Below are 23,799 nucleotides of genomic sequence, written 5' to 3'. Positions count from 1 at the left end.
AAAGTGGCTTAGAAAACACTGTGAAACATACGCACCTAAATTTTAAATACATTTTGCACAGGGAAAAAGAAAATGGTATTTTGTTGACTTCAAAATATTTATTGTTTTCTATTTTGAGCGCTGTTTATTTTCTTGTTTGTGAGTTTTATTATGTTCTAAATTCATGATATTTAGCATAAACTTTTCTGTACCGAGTAACACTCAAACATTTTTATTATACATTAAATAACATTATCTCTCAGGACTATTATAGCCCTGAGAATTACATTTTTCTACATGGGTTTTCATTTAATGATGCTCTTTTCTATTAGCATAGGAAAATGACAGGGTTAATTTAATGACTTTATTAATCCAAATGGATCAGTTCAAAATGCCCTGTTTTTAAGTACCTGACACCAAAAATCAAGAGATACATTATAATATGATACATTCATTTAGCTTTTTTCATAAATTATTTGAAACAATTATAGAAGTTACAAAATAAGGAAAAGATTCTTCTAAATTCAAATCACAATTCCTTTTGGATGCTTTTCAGCCTGGCTGACTTACTGTGTTGATTCCGCAATCTCTACTCAAGCTATTTTTTTCCATCCAAAATACAGCTAAAGACTCAAAGATCGTTCACAATTTTCCTTTACTTTTTCTTCTGAGTTTGGTCTAGTCATCTCTCTATTTTTGGTCAATCACTGCTTTCAAAGTGATTCAAGAGGTATTTATGTTTCCTCTGGAAAATGTGTTTCAAGTGATAAATTGTGAGCCTTAAGAAAGTCTTCTGCAGCACAAAGAAAAGGAAATCGTAAGTGCCAAGAAGAGCAGGAGTTTGGACAGATTCAGAAGGAGCTAAACATAGGACTTCTCTCATTCAAGCTATACATTGTGAATGAGTGGTCCTTTGAAAACACCTCCATCAGCAGCAAGATTATGTACCGGGTGCTTCACAGGGTCAGGTACATTACCGTGATTCACGCTTTAATCCTCGCAATTATGGAGACAAATGCTATTAGTCATTCACAGATAAATAAACTGAGGCTCAGAGATGTTAAATGCATTGTGATCAAATAACTCATCAGTAACAAAGCTGAGATTGGGGCTTGGGTCTACATGAATCCAAAGCTCATGTCTTTAATCATTTTCTCAGGGGTCCACAGACTTCAGGAGCTAGAATATTAAGTCATGTCAATTCCCTCCAAAACAAGTGCAATGGTGACTGTGAATGAGTAAATGAATGTATGGGACCTCGTAAATATACATACACACATACACACACACACACACACACACACAGCACTTATGACAATACGTGGCTCACAGTCCAACCCTCTTCACTTCAGCACTTATGGTGGACAGCTCCAGGAGAGCCAAGCGCTCTTTCCTACTGACACTATAGAGGAGTAGAATAATGAGTATCATATATTATCAGCATCTTATCTCCAAGAAAAAGTACATAAATCTAAAAATTTGCAGATCTGAACCTTGTTCCAGCCTAGAGTTCTTTGATCCTCTTGGGACCCCTATACACAGTATCTCTTGGGCCCTCTGTATATGCTGGAAATTCATATTTCCATTCCTGAAGTCCTTGCTCAATCTTGGTGAACTGGACTAAGGCTTACCCAGTACAAGCTGGAAGGATCTTTTAGCATAAAGCCAAATGAAAATCTGGTTTTAGCAGCTGACTTCATACCCAGTTTCTCTGATCCCTTCACTGGAGCTGCTAGTCTACAACAAAACAGAAGAGGGACCACAGAATCAGCCCTTAAGGCATTCAGATCTGGCTAAAAAGCCCACAAGAGTTTCACAGGCATGGAAAGCCAAGACACTGTGGCAAAAAAAATGACCCAAATGAAAGATCTCTGTGAGTGAGATCCCAGTAGAAAGAATGGGCCATCAAAGAAGGAAGTACCTTTCTCTGAAGGGAGGAGAGACCTTCCACTTTGACTATGGCCTTGTCTAAGCAAGATAGGAGTTGGTGAACTCCAGAAGCTTCACTAGCCTTGGCAACTCATGACAAGAGCCTCGGATGATTACTGATGTCATAAATAAGAGTGTTAATTGTTAAATCAACAACGGGAGTCACTGTGCACCTGCTCCTCATGTGAGACCTCTGTCCTTAATGTGTTGTACTATGTGAATTAACGGTAAAACTACTACCCAAACAGTACTCTATACTTAGTGTGTCTTTGTGAGTGCAGTCTGTTGGAATCTTTACTTGGTATATGCTAAGTTGATCTTCTGTATATAAAGATAATTGGGGCCAGTGCTGTGGTGCAGCAGGTTAACGCCCTGGCCTGAAGCGCCAGCATCCCATATGGGTGCCAGTTTGAGACCCGGCTGCTCCTCTTCTGATCCAGCTCTCTACTATGGTCTGGGAAAGCAGTACAAGATGGCCCAAGTGCTTGGGCCCCTGCACCTATGCAGGAAAGAAGCTCCTGGCTCCTGGCTTTGGCTCAGCACAGCTGCGGCCGTTGCAGCCAATTGGGGAGTGAACCAGCAGATGGAAAACCTCTCTCTCTCTTTCTTTCTTTCTTGCCTCTCCTCTCTCTGTGTGTAACTCTGACTTTCAAGTGAATAAATAAGTAAATCTTAAAAAAATTAATATCTATACTGTTAAAAAATAAAGATAATTGAAAATGAATCTTGATGAAGAATGGGATGGGAGAGGGAGTGGGAGATGAGATGGTGGGAGATGAGATGGAGGTTATGGGGATGAAAAGCCTCTATAATTCAAAAGTTGTACTTTGGAAATTTATATTTATTAAATAAAAGTTAAAAAAAGAAGATGGAAAGCTTGAGGTTGTTTTAGGGCCACCATATTGATGCTGAGTCTACCATTCCCTCTGGATACTGCATCTCATCCTTGATGGCCACATCAAAGTTACCTCTGAGTGAGTTTTGAGGATACATGTGCTCGCATTTGGGAGGGAATTAAATAAGAGTGTAGCATCATCTGGTTTTAATGGTGAAAATTTTCTGAAATATATTATAGAGGGGAATATTATGAGTCTATTGGATATCATAGTGGCTGAAGTTGGATATGGAGAGTTGGCAGAAGTGGATATGGAGAGAAGTAAATCTACTGGAGATATATTTTGGTGGTAGAGGGAACAGGATTTGGTTAAGGGTTGGGTGGGGGCAATGGTGGGGGCTGTCTGAGTTTTGGTTTTGCTTTTGACTCAAGCAACTGGATGAATGCTTGGGGACCATTGCCTAAGATGGAGTAATCTTGGGAAGATAGAACGCTAGTTGAGATCAGGCAAGACATGACATCCACAGAGATAGATTATCTTTAATTGTGAATTCTTTTAATATTATTATTTAAAAAAAACAAATTTCATGTATTTCATATATACAGTTGTAAGAACATAATGACATGTCTCACACTATCCTCACTCACTCCCACCCTCCCTCCTTATTTTCTTATTTTTATTATAATTTTTTCAATGACATGCTTTCAGTTTACTTCATACTCACATTCATAAGCTGCGATTAAATAAATAATTTAACAAGCAGGAAGTATAAAATCCATTGTTCCTCAAAAGTATAAACAAGGGCTATAAACAATAATCAGATCTCAAAATGTAAATTTCACTCATATACATTACTTTTCTTGTATGCTGTATATTGGTTACCACAAATCAGGGAAAACATTTATTTTTGGAGGACTGGCTTATTTCACTAAGCATGGTGGTCTCCAGTTGCATCCATTTTGTTGTAAAAGACAGGATTTCATTCTTTTTTTAATGGCTGAGTGGTATTCCATCATGTATATATAACATAATTTCTTTATCCAGTCATCAGTTGATGGACATCTAGGTTGATTCCATTTCATACCTATTGTGAGTTGAGTTGTATAGGGGTACAGATAACTCTTTCAAGTGCAGATTATATTTTTTTGGGGTAAATTCCCAGGACTGGAATGGCTGGGTCATAAGAGAGAGCTATTTTGAGATTTCTTAGGAATCTCCAAATTGTCTTCCATGTACTTGAAAGTTTTATGTTGTGTTTTTTTCTTTAGCCAATGAAAGCCTGTCAAAAGACTGTGTATTTACACAAATCAACCATGTCCACATTCAAAGTCCAAGATTTCCTCCTCCAAACTTTTTGCCTCCTAATTTGTTCTAAGAAAGACTTCATTCTGAGCCAAAATGAAAGAGAGAAAGCACTCAGAATCCAACAATGGCTGCCATGGTCGTCTGAATTGCTCTGGCAACTGGAAGTCCTATCGGCGTTTATATTTACTCTTGCTGCTGAATCTCACCTGGGAAATCCCAGCTCAGCAGTACCTCAATGTGTGTCTCCACTATTGTTGGGAATTGAGGGTTGGAGAAGAGGACAAAGGAAGCAAAATATTTATTAAAATGCTGAGGAATTAAAATGGGGATGAGTCCCCCAAATCACAGAACTGAAATAAAGATTAAAGGAATTGATAAATAAAACAAGGTCTAACTCACAGAATGAATATAATAACCTTAACATGAAGGCACTTAGAATACACGCTGCCACGCAGAAGACATTGCTTAATGGTCTCTTAAATAGAGTAATATATTTAACAAGATAAAGAGATCAAGTGTTTAATAGTTAAGATGCTGGTTAATATCCTTAGTCTCACGTAGACTGGCTGGGTTCAATTCCAAGCTCTAGCTCCTGATTCCAGCTTCCTGCCAATGCAGACCCTAGGAAGTAGCAGGTAGTGGCCCAAATAATCAAATCCCTGCCCCTCATAAACAAGATCTGAATTGAATTCTGGCTTCTGCCCTTGGCCTGGCCCAGTTAGAGCTGTTGCAGGCATTGGAGAGTGAACCAGCAAATGAGAGCATTCATGTTTCTCTCTCCCTGTCTGTCTCTCACACACACACACATGTACACACACACACACACACACACACTTATACATTTCCCCTTCCATAAACAAATAAAGTTTTCTAAAAAGAAACAGAAAGAGAGGGATAATTTTCTTCACATGGATTTTTGTAATGAGAACATATAAAGCTTTGAAGCTTAGAAAAAGTGCTTTGCAAATAGAAGACATCATTTTTAAGGAGGCAGATTTAGACTGTAGATGTTAGACTGTAGAATCCTTTTCACCTGGTATGTCTTGGTGACATACACTTGGAGATCAGCTGACTTCTGAATCAGCTAAGGTGCAAGCCCTCAAGCAGCTCTTATCACACAGTATATGCTCAAAAAAACATTTCTTTCCGTTTGTTTCTAAACCTTTGCTCTCTAAAGAGTTTCCTTGAAGTGCTCCTCTGGTTATTAGTAACCATGCACCATCTTGCACTTGTTTTTCCTGCAGAGATTTCCTGGGGACCAAAGAAGCATCACTGTTGCTAATGGCCATGTTCCTCCTTGCTGTATTCTACCACGGACAGCAGGTAATCTGACATTTTGCTCTATCTACCCTTGGTTAGCCGCTGCCATGAATATGCCCTGCAAAATCTCCACTGTTCTTCTCCTCAAATGACGGTTACCTGCTTGCAACAAGTGTGATTATTAATGGATCAATTTATAACAAAGACCACCTAATGAAAAAGGAGGCTGAAGAAGATGACTTGGTAAACAACGTGGTCCAAATTCTCTTTAGGCACATCTCTTCCCAAAAGACCATCATGCTAACAAAAGAGCTCTTGATTTCTGTCTGAGTCAAACTGAGGCAAACATTCAGAGGATCCGCTGAGGGGCTGTAATCCCAGGTCTTCACCTCACAGTGTGCGGACGTGGGAAAGTTACTTATCTCCCTGCGCCTTACTTTACTCAACTCTGAGTAAAATAGGATTATCCAAGTAGGGCTATTTTAAGGGTTCATCTGAGATTATCATGCACAGCAGTTTGTGCACTGCCTTGCGTTTTGCTAGGATGAGCTTCATGGCTGATTTGTCCTAATTAGATAAAGTGCCTGAAGGAGACTGTATCCTAATAATGCAAAATAAAACACACTTTCCCTAAGACTTCATAAAAGGAAGCAATTCTGCATGCAGACATCATGGAAGGCTTCATCCAAGGGATGTCACATGCTCTCAGGGACCAGGAGGACTTCTCCAGGTGGACCCCAATCCATGAACATTCATCCCCTGGGAAGACTTTCACTTCTCAATAGAAACCAGGCCCTGCCAGCCTCCATGCTCTGCTCTGGAACCAAGTCCATCTTTCTCCTGTCTGTGTGCATTTCAAAAAGGGTGAAAACAAAACAAGAAGACTGTCATCCATAGCAGAAATATGAACTTATCACTGGGAAATTACCATGGAAACAAGGAAGTAACAAACCCTGCAATATGACTTTGACTTGCTTTCACATTTAGCTGAATTTATAATGCAAGAACAAGCCAAATGCCAGAGTCTAGCCTTTCCCAAAATTCCTGTAGTTTGCTCTTTCCAGCTATCTGCGAGGATGGAATCCACTCTCCCATGTCTTGATGGCTTCCATCGATAAGGGAGAACTCCTTACCTGAACACACAGATGGCAATCAATGAGGGGCTATCATGACAGAAGCAGATCAGACAGTTCTGCAGAAAAGCATATACTCACTGCATCACAGTTTTAAGACTGACAAGTGAGAGATGTCCAGAAATAGCTGAGAGGACAAATTCAGAATGAAAGTCTTCCTTTTATAATAAGAAGGATGTTTTTGTTTGTGCCATCAGTGCCCCCTTTCTAAAATGGTACCTTTCTAGCCCTCTGATTCTTCATTTGTCCTGGGTAACTCGGTTATGTTAAGATTATGTATAAAGTGGAAGAATGTATGTGCTTACTGAGGGTCTGAGGGTTTAAGTGACATCTGAATTTTTTCCCTTTCATCTCTAACTTTCAAAGGGTTTTAAAATTCATAATCAAATCACATAACAGTAGCAGTTATAGGTACAGGCATTAGGATTGGGCAGATAAAATTCAAACCCAAACTCTGCCACTTAATAGATAATATGACCTCCTTCTATTTCTTCAATATTCTGTGTCTTAGTTTCCTCTGAGTACATGGAGAACAGATTCTTCTTCACAGGCTTGTTAAAGCCTCATATGAAATATGATTTTATGTATCTCAGTGGCTTGCACATATAGCAAGTACTTAGAAATCTTTAGCTGTTAAAATTTTACTTTGAAAATAAGCCCATGACACCAATAGGAAAATAAGTATTATCCATCTGGTCCCAAGACAAGAGCAGAGACTCAAGTCCCCTGAGGTCACAAAATGAGCAGGGGAAGCCAGACTGCAGCAGGAATCCAAATGCTGCAGCTCCTCATTCCGCCCTGTTTCTGCTGCATGCCGCTACCTCCTTGTGTGAGAGGCGGCCTTTAGCAGGGCTGCGTCACTTCAGGTGTCTTCTATCTATAGCATCCTCCAGGGCCCTATTCATCCCGGATCAAACCTGCCCACTCCTGGGCTTGCTACCTGCTTCACCAGCTTCTCCTTGTGACTCAGAGGCCCTCTATTTTTAATAAAAGCTGAATAATGCCCACTGATGGCTGCTAAAGAGTCCGGTGGGAGCATGTGTAATTATACATCTCCAGAGTGACGGAGGCGGTTATGTAACAGAATAATTGGGAGATTTCATTTTGCCCATATGTGGAAATGATATGCCAAACATTGCCTCCTACACTGAGGCAGGTGAACGTTCTGGATGTTGGGCAGGGAGAGCCTCCCACCTCGTGCCTGATTCACTCACAGCTCTGGAGTTTGGGACTGTGCCTTGCCATCTTCATTTATAGCAGAGGAAGCCACGCCAGCATGTGGGGACAGAAATCAATGAGGCTGTGTCTCCAGTTACCTGCTTCTGGGTCTGCTAAAGACGTGCTGGGATCTACTGTCTCAGAAGGGAAGACCTGAGCCTACTAAGCAAATAGTCTTGCTTGAGTCCCAACAGTGCCACATATTGGATAGATGACTTTGAGATAACCTCTCTGAGCTGTCATTTCCTTATCTAAAATGAAAATGATGATCTTTTGAGGATTGGAGAATATATGAATGAGATCTTTGACCTATAGAAGGGGTAAGAGTTGCAGCTTGGAGTCAAAATGCTGTTGGTTCAAACCAGCCTTAATTTGAGAGACTCTAGGAGATGGATTTCACTTTGTGTTTCTTCATTTTCCCTCCTGTGAAATGTAGATATTAGAATGCCCACCTTATTCAGTTGAGGCAAAAGTTCACTCAGTATTGGCTAGCATTATGTGAAAGCTTTGCACAATATATAGAAGCAAGACATCTCAAAAGTTTGTGAGGAAATGAAATATGAAAATAGATTCATTTTTGTAAAAAGTTTTTGAAATCTACGCATATGAGGGTCTTCAAAAAATTTCTGGAAATTTTTGAAAATATTTTTTTAAAAAGCTATGCATGGATTTTGTACCAGAATAAACTTTTTTTATTTCCATTTTTCTGTGAACTTTTTTAAGTACTTTCATATGTATTCATTTTCTTTGTAATTTTTTTAAATAGCCAGTTTCTCAGTGGTCTGGTAAAATCAAGAAATGGAGTATACTCCATTCAGTTGATGGTTTTTGAGAAAAATGCTGAAGAATTTTTATTTTAAAAATTTCGGTGTCAGGTTGGGTATCTGGCCTGGCAGGTAAGCCACAAGTTAAGATACACACATCCCACATTAAAGCACCTGGGTTGCGCTTGAGGCTGTGGCCTCTGACTGCAACTTCTTGCTAATGTAGACCATTGGAGGCAGCAGCTACAGCTCAAATGGTTGGCATCCTTCTACTCACATGAGAAACCTGATCGGGTTCCCAACTCCTGGCATCAGTTTAACCCAATCTTAGCCATTACAGGCATTTGGGGATTGAGCCATTGGATGAGAGCTCTGCATGTATGTCTCTGTCTGCCTCTCAAATACAGCAAAATGTTTTATGGTTGTACATTTTGCAACTAAACTTTAGCCATTTATGGAAAGAGTGGAGGTTATTTTTAAAGGGATTAGTATTTAGAAACCACTGTGTGGACACAAGGAGCACTCGTTGCTATTAGGTTTTAACTGTTTTTAGACCTTTTTTTTTTTAAACTTTTATTTAATGCATATAATTTTCCAAAGTACGACTTATGGATTACAATGGCTTCCCCCCCATACCGTCCCTCCCACCCACAACCCTCCCCTTTCCCACTCCCTCTCCCCTTCCATTCACATCAAGATTCATTTTCGATTATCTTAATATACAGAAGATCAGCTTAGTATACATTAAGTATGGATTTCAACAGTTTGCTCCCACACAGAAACATAAAGTGAAAAATAATAGATGATTTTTTAAAATGATGATGAAATCAGAGCAGACCTATTGTCATGTTTAATCCCAGTGAGAGTCAAGTTGGGAATTGATAATTTTTTTTTTTTTTACAGAGGATCAGTTTAGTATGCATTAAGTAAGGATTTCAACAGTTTGCACCCCCATAGAAACACAAAGTGAAATATATTGTTTGAGTACTCGTTATAGCATTAAATCTCGATGTACAGCACATTAAGGACAGAGATCCTACATGAGGAGTAAGTGCGCAGTGACTCCTGTTGTTGACTTTACCAATTGACACTCCTGTCTATGGCATCAGTAATCTCCCTATGCTCCAGTCATAGTTTCCAAGGCTATGGAAGCCCTCTGAGTTCTCCAATTCTTATCTTGTTTAGACAAGGTCATAGTCAAAGTGGAGGTTCTCTCCTCCCTTCAGAGAAAGGTACCTCCTTCTTTGATGACCTGTTCTTTCCACTGGGATCTCACTCGCAGAGATCTTTTGCCAGAGTGTCTTGGCTTTCCATGCCTGAAATACTCTCATGAGCTCTTCAGCCAGCTCCGAATGCCTTTAGGGCTGATTCTGAGGCCAGAGTGCTATTTAGGACATCTGCCATTCTATGAGTCTGCTGAGTATCTCACTTCCCATGTTGGATCACTCTCCCCTTTATTTACTCCATCAGTTAGCGTTAGCAGGTACTAGACTTGTCTAAGTGCTCCCTTTGACTCCCAGTCCCTTCACCATGACCAACTGTGAACTGAAATTGATCACCTGGAACAGTGAGATGGCATTGGTACATGCCACCTCGATGGGATTGAATTGGAATCCCCTGGTATGCTTCCAACTCCACCACTTGGGGCAAGTCAGCCTGAGCATGTCCTAAATTATACATCTCTTCCCTCTCCCATTCCCACCACCATGTTCAACAGGGATCACATTTCAGTTAATTTTCAACACTTAAGAATAACTGTGCATCAATTACAGATCTAAACCAGTCATATTAAGTAGAACAGATAAAAAAACTACTAAGAGGGATAATGTATTAAGTTGTTCATTAACAGTCAGGGCTATGCTGATCAAGCCACCATTTCCCATAGTGTCCACCTCACTCCAACAGGTTTCCCTCTTGGTGTTCAGTCAGTCGTCACCGATCAGGGAGAACATATGGTATTTGTCCCTTTGGGACTGGCTTATTTCACTCAGCATGATGTGTTCCAGATTCCTCCATTTTGTTGCAAATGACTGGATTTCGTTGTTTCTTACTGCGGTATAGTATTCTAAAGAGTACATATCCCATAATTTCTTTATCCAGTCTATCGTTGATGGGCATTTAGGTTGGTTCCAGGTCTTAGCTATTGTGAATTGAGCTGCAATAAACATTAGGGTGCAGACCTCTTTTTTGTTTGCCAATTTAAATTCCTTTGGGTAAATTCCAAGGAGTGGGATGGCTGGGTCGAACGGTAGGGTTATCTTCAGGTTTCTGAGGAATCTCCAGACTGACTTCCATAGTGGCTTGACCAGTTTGCATTCCCACCAACAGTGGGTTAGTGTCCCTTTTTCCCCACATCCTCGCCAGCATCTGTTGTTGGTAGATTTCTGCATGTGAGCCATTCTAACCGGGGTGAGGTGAAACCTCATTGTGGTTTTGATTTGCATTTCCCTGATTGCTAATGACCTTGAACATTTTTTCATGTGCCTGTTGGCCATTTGGATTTCCTCTTTTGAAAAATGTCTATTGAGGTCCTTGGCCCATCTCTTAAGTGGGTTGTTGGTTTTGTTTTTGTGGAGTTTCTTGATCTCTTTGTAGATTCTGGTTATTAACCCTTTATCTGTTGCATAGTTTGCAAATATTTTTTCCCATTCTGTCAGTTGACCTTGATTTCAGTGAGCAGAGCTAGGAAATGCCTATATTGTGAGTTCAAAGTGATACTTCCATTTAAGATTTGGGACCAAAGACTTTGATTTAATCACATTAATATCTGCACATAGGATTATATACCTATATATCCTTTTTCTCTGGCTTTTGATGACACCCAACACCATGACTCATTCACCTTAACATATACTTCAAATAGTCTAAGAGTAATATACAACTATTACCACCTACAACATGATTATTTTAAACAGTTTTAAAATAATTTTTTATCGTTAGGGTATTTCTCTCCAGGAATGTGCCAACAAAGAACTATGTAAGAGTAGGCATTTGGTGCAGCAGCTAAGATACCACCTGTATCCCATATTGGAGTCCTGGTACAAGTCCTGGCTCCTCCACTTCCAATCAAACTTCCTGCTGTTGTGCACCTTGAGAGGCAGAAGGTGATGGCTCCAGTTCTTGGGTCCCTACCATCCACATGGGAGACCTGGATGGAGTTCCAAGCTCCTTGGCTTCTGCCTGCCCACCTCTGGTTATTGTGGACATTTAGGGAGTAAATGAGCAGATGTCTCTGTCTCTGTATCTCTTGTCTCACTGTCTTTCATATAAAATGAAAAATAAGTACATTTTTAAAAATATTTGTAAATTATTAGGTAAAAAGACATTTGGCATATGGAATTCCTCTATGTGGCTAATATATGTATGTTCATTTATTTGTTTATATATTTTTGCAGAGGTTTCTTGGAAACCTATTTAGTTCTATAATTAAGTAAAATGTCACCATAATTCTAATGGTTTTTACTTAAAATATGGTGTAAAGACAAGTAAATTCTTTTTTCTATCATATTCCAAAACTTTTCATTCTTTATCTCATCTCATAGATAATCTATTTTTGCAGTTTATACTTCGAATTTAGTGAATAAATTAAGAAATGTGTGTCTCTGTGCCAGTGTGTGTGTGTGTGTGTGTGCGGGTGCATGCATGCATGGGTGCACCAGGAGTGATCGGGGGGAAAGATAGATATCACCCCCTTTCTTACTATACACATCCTTCTACTCAAGGCATACAAGCCCTTAAAATTGCAGAGAGACACCCCTTTCTTTTTATAGATGTATCACAATCTATAGCATGGGTGTACTGTAGTTTATCTAGCCAATATGGTGTATTTTTTTTTTGCTATTATCAATTCTAATGAATGAACAACTTGCATCTCTATCTTTTCATATTTTTGCCATCCATTGAGACTTTAAAACAAGGCAAAGGATAAAATATTCACTGAATGCTTTCAGCCCTTTGATTTGGAGCATCTAATCATGTGTTTACCAGTGAAGCATACTGTTTATCTCAACAGTTAGACAGAAGTAATGACATCCCCAAAGCTGTGATGAGAATGGCTTTTGAGCTTCACTGGACAGGAGGTGCCCTACATTCCACTGCAAAGGGAAGCTAGGCCAAGAGGGAACTGATGTGTGTCAGGTCCCTACTGCGAGCCACACGCTTTATCAGGAACTTCCTAAATGATCCCTATTGCAACCTTGGAAAGTCATTGGTGTTCATTTCAATTTTGTAGCTGAGAACAAGGAGATGAGTCACTAGTGCAGTTACAATGTATGAATGTAGAACTAGAACTCCAAGTCAGATCTTTCTAACAACTAAATCCGTGTTCCTCCCAATATGAGTTCATACATTATTTCCTTATTGTCTGTTGCTCAAGAGTTCAAACTCCAGAGCTGTATTTTGGAAGTACAAATTGTATCTCTGATACTAACTTGTGAGTAATTTTTGGCCAACTTACTTCCTGATGTTTGTTTTGATTTTCTCTTCTGTAAAACAGGATTGATAATATCTTTCTCTGAGGGTTGTTGTAGATTAAAGGGTTCAATATATTGAAGTATATTGCTTAGAATAGTGTCTGGCACATGAGAAGCACTACTGAATGTTAGCTATATTTATTATAGTAATTTATCTCTTGAACAAACAAATACTGGTTAAGTACCTGCCCTGTGACAAATGTTTTACTTCACAGATAGTGTGTTAGTCTTCTCAGAATACTGTAATGAGCCGCCATGGATCAGGTGGCTTAAACAACAGAATTTTTTTCTCTTAGAGCTTTGGAGACCTAGTGTACAAGGTCAAAGTCCAACAGGGCTTGGTTTCTGATAAGGACTATTTCTGATTGGTGGATGACCACCTCCTTGCTGTGCCCTCCCCAGGTCTTTTCTTGGTGTGCACACATTGAGAGGCGACAAGCAAGATCTCTCCTGTCTCCTCTTATAACTACAATAATCTCATGGACCACATGTGCATGTCCTCATCTAACCCTGATGACTTCCCAAAGGTCCCTTTGAAATTGGATCATACTCAGGTTGCTTGGCTGCGGGCCAATGCTTCTCACAATGCTCCTATTGCACTCTATTTCATGTGTGAAGAGTTCCAGAGAACCCTTTTCTCCTCTGGGGCATTGATGCCTAAAGACTATACTCCAAGAATTCACCATGTCTTCTCTTCCTCTCTTCTGAACTGCAGCTGGAGTACACAGCCCGCCTGGACTTCCTCTGGCGAGTACAGGCCAAGGAGGAGATCAATGAAATGAAGGAGCTGAGGGAACACAATGAGAACATGCTCCGGAATATCTTACCCAGCCACGTGGCCCGACATTTCCTGGAGAAAGACCGAGACAATGAGGTAAGCCCAGGATTCTCTGGAAAGCGAGAAGGGCTGATGGGTCTGTCCTGTTGGTCACATTGATCTCAAGTTCTGGAGGCAGTCCACAGTCTCAGTCAAGAGAATGGAGACCATGCCTACCCCATAGTGCCAGGCAGCTTAAACTGGTTAGCCCCATGAAATTTACATATGGCCTCTCCCAGCTTCAGGTACCTCATCTCTAAGATGAATAATAGCATGTCCACTGGAATTTTAAAGTTTTATATGTGTAGATATAAACTGTACTCCTGGGGGGTATACTCAAAAGAATTGAAAGAAAAACCTCAAAGAGATGTTTGTATACCTACCAATATTATTCTCAATAGCCAAAAGGTAGAAACAACCCAAGAATCCACCAGTGGATGAATGGATCAACAAAATGGTATGTATATTAAATGGCATGCTATGACTCCTTTGAAAGGAAGGGAATTCTGACACATGCCACACCATGGATGAACCTTGAGGACATTATGCTGGATGGACTGAACCAGTCATAAAATACAAATGCTGTTTGATACCACTTATATGAAGTACTAAAGTAGCCAAATTCACAGACCTAGAAAGTAGAATGGTGGTTTCCAAGGGTTAAGGGAGGGGAAGTGTGGAGTTGTTGTTTGATGGGTACAAAATTCCAGTTTTGCAAGATGAGAAGACTTCTAGAGATGGAAAGTAGTGATGGTTGAAAAACAACATGAATGTGCTTAATGCCACTGAGTTATATATATAATGCTAAGAGGGCAAACTGTATGTAATAAACATTTACCATAATTATAGTAAATACATGTATAGAAATGTATGTGTAAACATACTCACATACGTCTGTCTATAGCTGTAACTTCTGAGCACATTGCCTAGTATGTAACAAGTGCTCAGAAATGCTCCTTTCCTTAAGCCTTTTTTCTTATATTATACCTGAAGGACCTCTCAATGAGCACAACCTGGAATCTGAATCAAGGTGGTCTGAGAAAGAATCCTGCCTTATCTATCCCAGCCCCCAGTAACCCCACATATTACCAGGCTTATGACCACATTACTCTAATATCTGCCTTCATCTCCACATGGCCATCCCTCATAAGGATACAAATTGCTAGATTTAGGGCACAACACAATGCAGTATGGCTTCATTTTAATTTAATTATATCTTCCAAGACCCTATTCCAAATAAGCCACCATTGTCAGGTATAGGCTAGACATGATTTTGAGGGTACACTATTCAGCCATTCCATGGATGGAGATAGAATAGCAAGAGATGTGAAAGGAAGCACTTGGACTTGGTGAGCTCTGGTCCAATTTGGGCACATGTTCAAGTGAAATGGGAGCCTCTGGAATTTTTAAGCATAACCTAATTGATTGGCTGATGCTACCTAGTGGATAGAAGATAGTGGATAGATTTGGGGCCAGAGCTGTGGCACAGTGGGTTAAGGCCTCAGCCTGCAACATCGGCATCCCATATGGGTGCCAGTTTGAGACTTGGCTGCTCCACTTCCTATCCGGCTCTCTGCTGTGGCTTGGGAGGGCAGTCGAGGATGGCCCAGGTCCTTGGGCCCCTGCACCTGTGACCCAGGAGGGGCTCCTGGGTCCTGGCTTTGGATCAGCTTAGCTCCAGCCTTTGTGGTCATTTGGGGAGTGGACCAGCAGATGGAGGACCTCTCTCTCTCTCTCTCTCTCTACCTCACTCTGTAACTCTGTATTTCAAATAAATAAAATAAATATTAAAAAAAAGAAGAAGATAGTAGATAGAAGAGCCACAGAAATGAGACAGGAGATCCTGAAATAGCCTAGTTGGGACCCCAGCAATGAGGCCTAGGATGTTGACTATGGAGATGAAGAAGTGAGATGAATTCCAGATACATTTAAGACTTGAAGTCATTAAGACTCAAATATGGAGCAGTTATGGGAATTAAAAAATGAAAATATCAAACAATTTGATTCCCCCTCTAATATCCAAGGGGCAGTTATCCAAGAGAGAACTTAAAGTTGCTTGTAGTGCCTGAGTGGTCTTGATATGAGGACTTAAGTCTATGGGACTCCAGGGGACAGCCCTAGGACCATGGACAAAGCCAAAGGGTAGAGCTTTGGGGTCTGTGTCAAGAGGATCCTTAAAGGATAGAGCCAGTGGAGCCACCAGTCCACCTTGTCCCCATAAGACTGTGAGATTCATAGGGCTGTGGTTGTGTCAACCTCCATTATCACTGATCCTTGGGACCTGGTGTTCCTATCCCATAGCCCCTGCTCTCTAAACGTGTACAGATGAACTGTGGTGATTTCCCTTGTTGAAACATTCAAATAGGGAAAACAATCTCTTGCCAAGGATGCTATAAAAGCAGCATGGATTGTTAAAGCTGGGCTAAGATAGCCTTTCCAAATTGAAATATATAGGGATTGAGAAACATTAGAACAACGGTCACAAACTGGGTGACCCTAAGACAGATCTTTCCTGTGATTCACATGGCTACATCATGCCTAGCTGGTTGGTTTATTGGTTTCAATTTGTGCATGTGATGCCTTTAGGCATAGCACGGGCTCCCAATTTCCACATCTATACCCTGCCATTTTTGTTACCTTCAATAACCCTAAAGAATTTGGATTGGTGACCCTTGCCTTGGGATCCTAGAATGTAGGACTGGGAGAGACCTGTGGGGTCCATCCAAGCCACTCGAGAAAGACCAATGGAAGAAAAACCAAAGGGGTGAGTCACCAGCTAATTGCATTTTGATGTACTCAGACCCTTGAGGGTCTCTCAGATGCGGATCAAAGCACCACCTACCCTCTTAAGCAGATGAAGTTCAGGCCATGTGTTCCCAAGGCTCCCTAAGGTTAGAGGCTTTGTTGCAAGAGCCTCTTGATAAAGCCACAAAAACAGAGAGAATGTTGATGTGCATGAGCCATGACCACCAAATCAAGGTTGGAGAACCAGAACCAAAGAGGGAAAGCCCAGAGAGAAGTGAAAGGAAAGCTGCTTTTGATAAAAACTCCAAAACAATGAGGATTGAGGACCACTGGGGAAGATCAAAGATGTGTTAATTTCATCCTGAAAGGAAATAAACCAACCAAGATTCATGTTGAAACTCCAGTTCATCAGCTGTCATCCAGGCCAATATAAATGACAGCTTCCGCCCTCATCAGATGCCTAAGACATTTCCAATAAAGCCCTTGTCAAGACGATTTGAGATTTTATAAATATTTAAACAGTTCACATTTGACTAAGATTAGACACTGAATATGTTTATATTGACTAGAGCATTTCCTCATTATCATGAAATATCATTTATTGTATGTCTACTGCATGCCAGATACTGACATTGGCAATTGTTGAAAATCATCTTGGCAGGTCTGGAACTGCTCTGACCCACAAGAACTCTCAATGTAATATCCTGTAAATGAAGGGGCAAAGGCACTTTTAGCTTCTCCTCTGCTGCAAACCAGAACTAAGCTACAACCCTCTGAAAATCTAACTGAGGGTATCTCTGAGATTCAACTGTGGTCAGGCAGCACCTTTCTCCACCCACCCAGGGTCATGGCCAACTATCTGCTGCTCTGGAGGAGTCACAGGTACACTCAGACTCCAGCTAACTTGTTTACATCAAATGGACCTACCCATAACTCAGAGGATAGATAACGATAATGACTGGCAAGCTGGATGACTCCCTACATGTAACCCATCTGTGTGTGTGTGCACGCACATGTGTGTCCCAGGCCACAGCAGTATGTTCTGAGCTCCTGCAGGCATCATTGCTGCAAGCTCAGGCTCTCTCTTCTCACCTCTCTCAAATTCTAACTCCTCTTAAGATCTTCCAAAGGAGGTCATGGGGCCCGGTGGGAACAGCCCGAGCAATTAAGCCACAGAAACGTGTATCCAAATACCAGCTCCTCCAGCTGTGTGATTTGGGGTAAATTAGTTAAGCTGTCTGCACCTCAGTTTTCTCATCTGTAAAATGGCTGCAATTGTACTTATTCTCCTAAGACACAGATGTTAATCAGGCAGTCAGATCCAAATGATTGAAGACATTGAAATGTGTCACTGCCAAGAAGGTTATTTGCTGTGACCTTCCTACTAATGAGAAGGAATAGAGGAGTCTTAGGTACAAAGTGACAAGTCTTGAAGGGCATTGAAGAAGCTTGTATTTTATTCTCTGTGCAATAAGTAGGCAAGTGTATGAACTTCATTTCATAGACAATGAAACTTAGGCACAGAGAAGGATTCACAAAGATGCTGGGGAGTTAGCTCAAATTCAAACCCAAGTATGGGTACCACCAGAGCCAGTGTGTTTTTTCTCCCTTAGTACAGCATAAGCATAGGCAGAAAAGGGGATTTGAGACAAGCAATGACTCAAGCCATCCATACATAGGGTGGTGGATGGGACTTCATTCCCAGATACATCTTGTCCAAGGTTTTTCCAGCTGTGTCACCCACACAAGGTTTTGGGCAGCTTCTGCTATTCTGCTGGGCTTTGGGCTTAAAATAGTGCTTATCTCTCCAGGGAAAGACGTTCTTGCAAATAAAGCCAGCAGGGAGTCCACGCCTAGGCAGTCATCACTGTCAATCAAGCTGGCCAGTGCTAAGTCCTGGAAAATCTGCTGGCTCATCGTGCCTTTATTAAGAGCTGTGGAAAGGACTCCAACAAGGACAGGAGAGTCCTTTCTGGGAGTTGGTTTATCAATGTATAAGAAACACAAGACTGAATTCACACAGTCCTGGGCAGGTGAAGAACCAGATAGATTATCGTTCCCTGGGGAAGAGGATGCTGATGCCTTCTTATTGCCATGTGGAGGGCAGAAGTGGGCACATACACGTGCTGATAGTGCTGCGCTAAGTCCTATCCTGTAACTCCAACCAACCACAGGAGGATGACAATAACACATAACAGTGTTTCTACATTCAGCAATCCCTCCAGAGTTTACAAAGCGCCTATCTTCTTTAAGCCTGAAATAGCAAGAAACAGATGGCACATTCAAAGCAGTTGATTGGAGTAAGTTGAATGAAGGGGCCATCTGCAAACGTGTGGGTTGGTGGGTGGGACACCTCCTGTGTGCCTCTCTGCATCCCTTCACCATCTTCTCCCTGTTCTGTTTGAGATGGGCAGGGGGTGGTGGATGAGTGATCTACCTAGGGTATTCAATGACCTTCCATGGACTCTGGTACCAAGTTCAGGGTCAGCAATAAGGGATTCTGGGCAGACAGGGGCAGGGGAATGGAAGAGCGCAAGACCACGAAGTGTACTTCCTTGTGATTACCTAAGGCTGACCATGTCCCTCCACAGAAATTAGCAACGCATCTGAAGGCCACTAAGGAGCTGCTTCCAATGTCAAATCAACTCACTCCTTTGACCTTTTCTCATACTTTTCAGCCTATAGGGGTGACAGCTCTACTAACACTAGTCCTAGGTTCCTGAGAGATTTCTTAGAGTTCTATGTTCTTCCTTCATTTTTCTAATTAAGGCCTTTGAAAATTAACCTTCCTTGAGTATTCTTGATTTTAATGTGGCACCTCTTGTCTGTTGTGTCTTTAACTTAAGCAATATAGATAATGAAGGGATGATAAAGCCAAAGCCTCCTGGGCTCAGTAGTCATGGGAAGCTCTCACCAAGTCCAGGTCCAAAGGGACAAGTGGTAAGAGCACTTAGTGAAACCAATGAGAGCAGATGCATGAGCAAATGGATAACTCAGGCAGAACATCTCAGTGCAAGCAGGGGCGAAAACAGAATGAAAGTACAATTCTTCTTCCATAGCTGAGGGACCTGAGACTTTATCTGATTTCCATTACACAACAAAATATCTGAGCCAACTAGCTTATAAGAGTAAAAGATGATTTAGCTCCCAGTTTTGGAGGCTCAAGTCCACGATCAGGCAGCCTGTTCGGTTTGGTGCCTGGTGAAGTCAGCACAAGACAGTGATGGCAGCACATGCTGGAGAGATGGTCCCATCACAAGACAAGAACAGAGAAAGTAGGTCCAACCTTGGGCTTTTATAACAAACTCACATGAGAACTTAAGAGGCCACAGGAGTATTACTTTCCAATGGCACACCCCAATGACCTAAGGACTTCCCCCTGGCCCTCACCTTCTAAAGGTGCCACCACCTCCCAGTAATCACCATGGGGATCAAGCCTGTAATGTGTGGGCCTTGGAGGCACATTCACCAGCACTGCCCATAGCCACAGGACCTCTTCTGTAGGGCCATCCTCTCCTTTGTTCCCACACTCCTGTCTCGACCCACTGAGCAAAGTGCTTCCTGCAATACCTTCCACCCTACAGGGAAGTTCTAGGGAAAGAGTTTCTATCTTTACCCATCTGATTAGGGAGGATATGAATAGGGAAAGCCAGAGTCACTGGAACATGAGTCACTAGTGGAAGCCACTGTGCTGAAGGCCCATGAGTAACTCAGGCTGTCTTATCTCCTTATGGATCTGTTTGTGTACAAGATGAACAGGCTTTCTCCTCCCATGTAGGAAGCCCAGTAGCACAGATACCTCTATGCTGACCCCATGAATATGGAGACCTCCATTCTACAGGCTCCCTGCCTGCCAATAGGTGGGTCAGCCAAGTCAACCCAGCTCTGTCTCATGGTAAGAATCAAGAGGGTCCCACTCTGGTCTTGTTTCCAAGCCAGGTTGTCCAGCCCATTGTTCCTAGAGAGTCTGTGTTTGTGGGATTGGTCTTGAATTAGCCACTGGTCCCTTTGGACTATTCCCTCTATCAGTTGGCATCTGACACAGAGGAGAAGTGTGAGTCTCAGTTCACCCTATTTCCACCTCTTCAACCTCTGATAGAAGACAACAGAGTGAAGATCAGGCCATATTTCCTCAAGTTCAGTGCTCTTTCTACTATGGGTCCCTCTGAAATCAAATCAAACAACCACTCAGACAGTTGAACCAGAACCAGTTTCTAGATCCAATAAAATTGCTGCTTATCATTGTGTTGTTGTCATTGTTGTTATGGCTATTATTATTATTAGCAATAGCAAGGGCTCTGGAGTCAGCCTGTTTTTGTATAAATTCCAACTCCAGCACTTAAGGACTATAGGACTTGGATGAAATACTTAACCTCTAAGTCTTCTCATAGGTTAAAATAAGGATCTTAATTTTATCTTTCTCATGAGGTCATTGTGGGCATTAAATAAGATGATGCATATGCAACATTCTGTTTTGTGTCCGGCACATGCTAAGTGCTCAATGAAAGTAACTAATATAATTATTATTATTTTATTATCTCAGCCATCAAAACATTCTAGGTATTTGCAAGGCTCAGAAATAGAAGGCTAAAGAGAACAATATAGAAGGAACTAGGACTTGTTAGAACACTCAGGTAGTTAGACAGTTGTTTAAAAACTCCTGCTGATTGGCCACTTTATCTCAAAGAGACATTTATATTGCAAGCCATAAACTGAAGTGGGTGGGGAATTGGATGATGTAATTATGGAATATATTTTAGAAGGAAGAATTTTCTCTATTTTTAAGCATAAATTAGAAATATAAATTTAGATGCTATGGACTAAATTGTGTCTCCCAAAAATGCATATGTTGAAGCCCTAACCCCAAGAATCTTACAATGTGACTGTATTTGGAGACATTGTCTTTAAAGAGACAATTAAGTTGAAAAGAGATCATTAAGATGGGCCCCAATTCCGTGCAACTGGCTTCTGTATAAAAGGAGTATAGGATACAGACATATACTGGAAGGAAGACCACATGAAGACTTGAAAGACAATTGTCACATTCAAGCCAAGGAGAAGAGACCACAGAAGTCACCAGCCCTGCCAAGGTTGACCTCGAACTTCTACCTCCAGATTTGTGAGAAAATTTATTTTAGTTGTCCACTCAGTCTGTGGTATTTTGGTATGGCAGCCCCAGAAAATTAAATTTATAGGTAACAGAGTAAACCAAGGCATTTTCTCAAATTACAGCCTTTAAGAGGATGTGATACTGTAAGCTTATGTTATATGCATGGGTACTGTGACTCATCAAAGGGCATCGGGCTTCTTCAGTAGCATCTTTACACTGTTCAAGGACAAGGTGAACAGGGCCCTCCCTTAGAAAGCCATCTGCCATTGCCCTTCTCTTTGGCTATGATCTATACTTCCCCCATAACACTCCAATCCAGTCTCACTGAGGCCATCATGAGATACCTGTACCCTTTGGGACAAGGACTAGAGAAGGCACATTCATCTACACTTAAAGCTCAAGACCAGTTGACCATGAGTCAGTACCTCACTTTTCTTAGACCTGGGGCCTGACAGATAGACAAGCTACACACATATGTGTAGAGTGGGGAAGGTCCTGGGAGTCCCCTAACCCTGTCTGTTCCACTACAACCTATGTGTTCCAAATCAATAATCTGACTCAACTCTGTTTAATTTTCCTTATCTGTAAAGTGGAAGTCACAATTGTGATATATCACAATTGTTTCAAAGATAAAATCATTGAATTCATATGGAAGCACCTTTTAAGCTTTGGAGTTCTCCCAAAGACCAGAGAGTAATTAATTGAGCAGCTTTGAGTGCTTACTTTAGAACAGACCTTACAGAGAGTGTGTGCTTAATTTCCAGTATCCAAAATCATTGTAAAATTTGAATGCATGAGATGAATGGCATTTGGTCTTGGCTCTCATGGAGTCCACATTTAATGGAAAAGATGTACATTAGGACAGTAGCAATGATGGCAGGGAGTTTATGGTAGGGTGGCTCAGGGAGCTACAATAGCGCTCAGCTCAACCTCTCCACCCAATTTGAGTCTGGAAAGGTTTATGGAAGACAATGTCTCTAAATGGTTAGGAAAGCAAAAAACAAGGATGAGCCTGGTTAAGGAAGATAAACTCAGGATACAAAGGATTGCCCCACGAAGGGATAGACAGTAGAAGCTAAAACATGTAAGTGTGAAACAGAACATTTAAGTATTTAAATGTTTCTGTCTTTAGCTTCTTCCGGAAGCAAACCTTGAGACAAGGATTTGGGTATAAATAATTTACTTGGAGATGTTCGCAGGAAGCAAGGGTAGGTAGGAGAGAGCAAAAGAAGGCAGAGAAGGAAAGCTACCGATAAATGACATAGTATCAGGCCATTACCTCTGTGGGCAACTGGAATTTACTCCTACTATAGAATCTGGGGAAATGGTATACAAGCACATCTCAAAGTTGACTGGCCCATGGGTGAAGGAGCTGGTAATATCCATGAATTCACATCATCACTAACTGAAGACAGCTCCTGAGAAGTTTGATTTCCTGTGCATGCAGCCTGCTGTTCACAAGGGCAGAGTGCCCTCTACTGGCCGGAGACAAACTCCAACAAAGAAACAGTAGTACTGTTGACCCTTGAGTGAGAGAAGACAGCCAAGGCTCCTCCAGCATCTGCTACAGCATGCACATAGCAGTGCAAATGCCTTGGTGTTTCTGCAAAACAAGGTCCAACTTGGGGAATTTCAGGCGATGAGAATGAAGAGATGGGTGGTGAGGGCATGAATATATGTCATGCTGCAGTGTTTGATCTTTATCCTGGCAATAAGGGTGAGACATTGAAGAGTTTTAAGAAGGGGAGAGACATGCTCAATGTATATATAAAAGATTTCTCTGGCTTGCTTGTGGACAGAGGTTTTAAATGGAACAAAGAACTCAGAAGGAGGTTCTTACAGTAGTGGTCTAGTAGGAGAATGAGGAGAGTCTAATAATGGTAGAAAGATTAGAAAAAAGTGTCTAGGAGAAAAATCCTCCAGGACCTGGTGATTTTCTGAGTTTGAATGTGATGGGAGAAAGGAATCCAAGGTGACTTTGAGGATCTCTCATGTGGATGATTTGACAACTCTGGAGCCACCAGCTGAAGTAGAGAATGAAGAAGCAAGCATGGGTGCAAGTTGGAGAGGTGATCTGATAGCATATGCAAGCTTAGGAGGGTGGGGAGAGCCAAGCATGAGACAGGGAATTTGGAAGCCCAAGGAGAACTGACCTGAAGATCGAAATTTAGAAACTGTCAGCACATAAGTGTTGATATCATAAGGCTGATACTGAATTAGAGGGACCAGGT

General features: G+C 41.3%; 1 protein-coding gene across 5 annotated transcripts in view; it reads left to right on the top strand.

Annotated features, from left to right (window-relative positions):
* ADCY8 (adenylate cyclase 8) overlaps positions 1-23,799 on the top strand; it is a 250,150-nt gene that overhangs the window by 213,424 nt on the left and 12,927 nt on the right. For all 5 annotated transcript variants that reach the window (XM_089335713.1, XM_051844023.3, XM_051844024.3 and 2 more), the window contains 2 exons: positions 5,294-5,372; positions 13,612-13,770. In XM_089335713.1, coding sequence (XP_089191839.1) covers positions 5,294-5,372; positions 13,612-13,770 — 238 coding nt within the window. The remainder of the gene's footprint in view (positions 1-5,293; positions 5,373-13,611; positions 13,771-23,799) is intronic.

This window comes from Oryctolagus cuniculus, chromosome 6 (genome assembly GCF_051225735.1).
Source record: "Oryctolagus cuniculus isolate XC-2025 breed Fujian yellow rabbit chromosome 6, ASM5122573v1, whole genome shotgun sequence".
Classification (NCBI taxonomy): domain Eukaryota; kingdom Metazoa; phylum Chordata; class Mammalia; order Lagomorpha; family Leporidae; genus Oryctolagus; species Oryctolagus cuniculus.
The sequence above is the reverse complement of the archived record's forward strand: the minus strand, read 5'-3'. Positions and strand labels throughout refer to the sequence as shown.